At 33.9% G+C, this 6,000-nt stretch overlaps 1 protein-coding gene across 21 annotated transcripts in view; it reads right to left on the bottom strand.

The window, feature by feature from the left end:
• Positions 1-1,605: 1,605 nt before the first annotated feature.
• Positions 1,606-6,000, bottom strand: part of DGKB (diacylglycerol kinase beta) — a 384,986-nt gene continuing 380,591 nt past the window's right edge. For all 21 annotated transcript variants that reach the window (XM_086855550.1, XM_086855613.1, XM_086855560.1 and 18 more), the window contains one exon: positions 1,606-4,058. In XM_086855550.1, the coding sequence (XP_086711676.1) occupies positions 3,951-4,058 (108 nt within the window). In that variant the 3' untranslated portion in view covers positions 1,606-3,950. The remainder of the gene's footprint in view (positions 4,059-6,000) is intronic.

The following is a 6,000-nucleotide window of genomic DNA, read 5'->3' as shown; positions in this document are numbered from 1 at the left end:
GATAAATGTAATTAACCCATTTATCTAGCTCATTGCTGCTCATTAGCCCTGAGTGCCTTCATCTGGCCTCCCAGGTCCCACAGCCATTTTTGTGGATGCCACTGCATCACACTTCACTTTAAGCATCTGTTTTCTCCTTCCACAGAAGAGTTCTGTGATCTTCTCCTACATCCTTGTCTAGAGATAATTCTTCCTGATCTCTTTTCTTCCATTTTATAGCCATTTTCCCAGTCACTCCTACAGAGAGGGGAGGGACACCACCTCTTGGAAGTGTCTACTTCCCAGAAAGTCTTGGTCTTGCTATGGTCTGCCTCAAAATTACAAGCCCCAGAAGCCAGTTGGGGTTAAAGGCAGTAACTTGTAAAGTACCACTAGTACCCTAAATCACTAATAATCACTAAAATACTTTAATCTTGGCAAACAAATAGTAACCTAAAGATTTAGGAAAATAAAAAATGAATTTTTCTGCCTTTCTTACCACAGCTGACTGGATTCCTTCTTACACTGATATTCCAAAACTTATTTGTTTAACTTTATTTACATTAAATAATTTTGGATATTAGCTAGTCATTGTTGTGATGTACATGCAATCCTAGAGAAGATTAAGATAAAAGTGAGCAAATGTAGTAGAAAGCCTAGACCTGTTTCAGAAACTAAGTATTTCCTGTCTTATCAGAGTCCTGAGTGTACCAGCAGGCTAGATGGTCTGCCATGAACATACACACAGGCATACCAACAAGCCTAAATCATGAGGTCTTACACCTAGATTTAGACTGTTGTGATGATTTGCATACAAATATCTTACAAGTACTGGAAAAAGTAATTTTCTATTTGTGTCTGCAATAAATACTTCTTCCACTTCTTTTTAACAGGAACGCACGTGAAAGACTCTGACCACTATCAGAAGATGGAGTGTTTTCCTGAGACATCATGTTCTTTTGTCAGCACATTGCCCAGCTGACAGTCAATGATCAGAGATTTGCAAATCTAGTGTCACATTTAATACCTATATATTTTAATTGTCATTTACACTGCAAATGTCACTAATGAAGCCTTTAGGAATGCTTCAGTGTGAAGAGTAGAAGGTTTAGATACCCTCTTCAGTGAACCTAAGAACAGTGCATCTATTTCAGCTGCATGTAGATATATGCATATATTCTTTGTTTCACTTCTTACACCAATGAATCATTTCATATTAGTCCTGTGCATACTGAAGAATCTTCCCTTTTTAAATTCTCTCTCATTAACTCAACCATTTTCTTTTCATACTATGTTCTATGTACTCTAAGATTTTCCCTTCACCATCAATACTTTCAACCTGAGAATAGTTTTAAATTATTAGAGGCCATGCTAAAAAAACCCAAACCAAGATTAATAGAAAGGCAATCTCTGCTATGAGAACTGTTAACTCAGTATAATGGCTGCTCTGCTGTATTTTGTTACAGTGAGAATTTATATATGCCAACCAACTGATCTACTTTTTATGTCTATTCAGAACTGTATGTAATTCTAAAGGCATGGACTCAGCTATCCCTCTTTACATAAAAAGGTGTGTTGTGACCAACTTGCTATCACAGACTGACACATTTAAAATTGCATACATTATTAAGTAATAGTTTATGTATAATTTTATTTGTTTTCAGAGTTACAATGTTCATGATATAATCATAGAGAACACATTATATATTGTTCTTAAACACATTTTCGCCACAAAAAGTTGATAGCATTGGTAGAAAATCCTATGTCAAGTTATGTGAAAATATTTATCACCTGTAACCATAATTTCATAAAACCAATATACACTTTACGTAATATTATATCAGCAAATTCCTTCCTTTTGCAAATAACCTTTGCTCTGTACTTACATGTTTGTAGTTCAGTGCATCAAATGCTTCTGTGTGTGTGTGTGTTTGCAATGCACAGGAAAAATACTAGTTTACTCCTATGGTAACTGTAAATGTCAACACCACTGGACCCAAGAATGGTGAATTACAAGATCTTAATTTTAGCGAATAATCACCTTCATATTTTTCTACCTAATGCTGAACAAAACATTAATTGGCATTTACCTCCTAATGTTTACAGAACATAGACTGTATATTTCAAAGACATAATCCTTACCAACTATATACTGACTTTTATTTTAGTGTCTATTATATAAATTAGGACTCTGTTGAATTCTTATACTGAGGAACAAATAAATGATATTAACTTTATTTAAATACATGCACAGTACCGTGCACTACAGCATGATGAAGTATTATTTTTAAAATGGATGAATGAATCAATATAAAAATAGATTTAATAAATAATTAACATTTTGAAGTCTGGATAAAAATGGGAAATCATGCATTTCAAGCAAAGTTTTACTTTTTCCTTGTTTTTTTATGAAATCTCTGAGAACTTAAGACATGCAGAGCTGAGAAGCAGCTCACTCTGAACAAAGAACAATGTTAAGACTGCACAAAAAGTCTTGAGATTGTTAATATGCAAGACTAAAAAATTTGCCATTCTTGGACTTCCCTTCAACATTAGACAGTGCCGTGCAAACCTCAGACAAACCCCCGTATTGTTTTCCAAGCTCTTAGGAAGTCTCTCAGAGAGCTAAGAAAGTTAAAACCTGAGCAACTGCCTCACCAAAATTTATGACAAGAAATTTTGGATTCCAGATAGCAGACTACAAAAGGGTAATAGACAACAGTTCATCATTTCCTTCAGAGATTAACTTAGGGGATGAGTAATTATGGATGGCACAAATTTATAAATTATTATGACAAAAAATATAAGTTTAAGTTTCCAATATTTAGAGTTCATCCCTATGTTTCAATATTTAGCATATGTTACTATGCCAATCAACTCATGGAACAAATGAAAAGTGAGTATTTACTTGAAATTAATTTAATGTTTTTCCCTAACCCCATTTGTCTGGACATTGACAATGCAATCAAAAGAACTGTAAATTTTCAGAAGTGAGTCTACTCCAGCGAGTTTGATTAATTATGCATTAACCCATTTCTCTGAAGCATCCTTCACTAAATCTTTGGTGGGAAATGCACTTTAATTAGGCATGAGCTTTGGTTATTTGTGTGCATATGCACTAAGCTATTGGTCAATGTGCAGAATGATTTAAAGTTTACCATGTTACAGAAATGTATTGCTCATGAAAATAATTCTAGGGTTTCAACAAACAATGATGGCTAGTTTGCAAGTATTATTATCTTCACTCAGCATGATCTTCTTAGTCTCCATTTTTGCTCCAACTTTCATCAACTTGTAATCTGAACAAAAACCTACACAAGAACAACCATGATCATTTGAATACTGTGCATATTGTTAGATGTTTTCAGCAGGTACAGTTACTCATGTACATAGGAGTTATCAGAATAAGTTACTAGGTTTTAATACTTAGTTGAATAAAAATATTCTCAGGGTAGAAAGAAATGATAAACTAAAAATACAGGTGAATGAGACCTGCAATGATTTTACTCTGAAACAGGTCAGATTGACTATTCAGTCAAAGATATTTGATTGAGGAGATAGTATTGAACTTTTGGCATATGTTAATTGTAGTAAAAAAAGCTGAAGAGGAAAAGAGAGAAAATCAAATTACCCATGACATTCTTTTCCCATACTCCATGGCAGAATTAGACCATAGATTAGTACATGGTAACGCATGCAACAAAAAATATGCTGTTTCACTGTATGTAAACATCTGCTTTCACCATGCAAAATGCCTACAAAACTGTGACAACATTTTTTTCTAGTAGCATAGTTTTACATCAGCTCAGCTACAGAACGGTTAAACCAAAATCCAAGATTTTGCAAATAGAAGATATTCTAAAATTCTTGAAAGATTTCCAGCATAAATATTCCAAAGCCCAACAAAGCTAATTGTGGTTTCTTTTTTTTTGTTTTTTTGTTGTTTTTTTTTTTAACTAAACTACATAGGCTTATTCCTTGCTGTGGTTCCTTGTTCTTTTGATGATAGAAGAGAAAAGACCAGTTTTTGGAGGTGGTCCCATCAGCATGGGGGCTTGGTTCTTGTGAGTAATTTTTATCTGGGGAAGAAAGAAGAAAAACAGAGTTATCCCTTGAGCTAGTTCAGTTCCAACTATCTGAGATGCCTGATTTATCTTTATATATGACTTCCAGACCTGCATCATTTAATCTAAGATGAAAGGAAAATACCTGTGTTTTTTTACAAATGATGTTCCATATGCAGTAGACCAATCTATGTGTAATTGTTTTTCCACAAATAATATAAATTAAACACAAAAAAAGTAGAAAAATAACATATAATAAAACACATGCCAATATTCAATCTTCATTTTTGAGTGTGGGATTTATTGCTTGCTGTTGAGGAAGAATTTAAAAGTTGGAAAGAACATACATGCTGACAGACCAAGCTGTTGCCTATTATTAAGATATAAGCTATGTCTTTACATGCTTTATTTATACATCTAATCAAGCTGTACTCTTTTACCATAGGACAGCACTTAATTTCAAAACAGCCATGTTGAACAAAAGTGTAAAGTTAATACACAAGAAAAGGTCCAAAAAGATGAACTAGCATTCTAATTTGTTAATTAATTGTTAATAGAATAGACTCAAATATTGAAAAGACTATTTAAAACACTTTGTAATACTGCTCTAAAGCCACCCGTTTTGATTTCTTTGATATAGAACTACGAATCACCTTAAATGAGACAACCTTAAAGTAGATTATGTCTGCAATTTTCTCTAATTCAAGTCTAAATTAGAGAAGACATTTTATGAATGTATGCTATGCTCAAAGCTAATTGAAAGCAATTATCAAAGTGGCATTTTGTCTGTGACTTTAAGATACATTGTAAGATAATAAATGATTCTCATTATGTAATAAAAAGGTCACATCTTGCCTTTGGGCTAGTGACGTTAGGAGTTTTTCAAAAGCAATCCGAGACATTTTCTTTAGTGAACTACGACTAATACAAGAACCATCACTTATTAAATATCAGTTGTCACCTGCATAGTACCCACATCAGAGATGGGTATTTCTTTCAAAAAGAAACACCACCTCATTAAAACGGGAAAAATATATCTCTTAAAGTGCATACCTGACATTTTCAAGTTAAAATGAATATCCTTCACTTGTCATTCACTAATAGTAAATGAAACAAAAAATGTATGTCACGTGGAGAGGCTCATTAAAATATAGATCAGGACATTTCTTGGGGTGAAAATTTACTTTACAATATAAGAAGACAGAAACATAAAATCTCCACAGAGTGTGTGTCTTGGTTTAACTCTATTAGAGCCTTTGCTTTATTCTTTAAATGCTCATTTTCATGCCACCTCAGTTCATTAACTTCAAATTTCATGTGGGACCTCTTTTTGCCAACACTCTTCGTTACTATCGAATATAGCATATGGGGGGGCTCTTGGCAAGGAAGATTACTTTCACATGGATAATAACTGGCTTTCATAGACTGGCACCAATATATTTTCTCACAATAAATTCAGCTTCAGGCATCACTTTGGAAGCCAAATCTGTAGTTGGGGTAAACTGGCATTATTCCATTGATGTCAGTACCAGCTGATGATCCGGTCCTGGAAAATTGTCTATTTTTGTAACTTTCACATGCTTCATAGGACATATTTTGGGGATCAGGAGCAGTGATGATATCAACCTGATCAGGAGGACCATGACATGAAGTAACCTTCAGCTAGTGTGAGTGAATTTTTCAAGTCATAAGGGGTTTGGATTATTGCAAGATTTGGCCATGATGTGGCAGTAGGAATGCCTTTAAGTTTCCTTTCTGAGGTAAAATATAGTAATTCTATCTTAAAGTGAATAAAAGAGCAAAGCTCAAAAGATGGCTTTAGTATGAAGAGGTGAGGTAATCCTGAGACCCTGTACAGATTGTGTGTCAGGTTGGGGCTGTTCAGTGCTGCTCAGGATGAATGCAATTACATTCTGAGTAAATGTTTATCATTTGAAAATGTTCTTTCTTGGCTTGA

This window comes from Cyanistes caeruleus, chromosome 1 (genome assembly GCF_971803275.1).
Source record: "Cyanistes caeruleus chromosome 1, bCyaCae1.hap1.1, whole genome shotgun sequence".
Taxonomy (NCBI): domain Eukaryota; kingdom Metazoa; phylum Chordata; class Aves; order Passeriformes; family Paridae; genus Cyanistes; species Cyanistes caeruleus.
The sequence above is the reverse complement of the archived record's forward strand: the minus strand, read 5'-3'. Positions and strand labels throughout refer to the sequence as shown.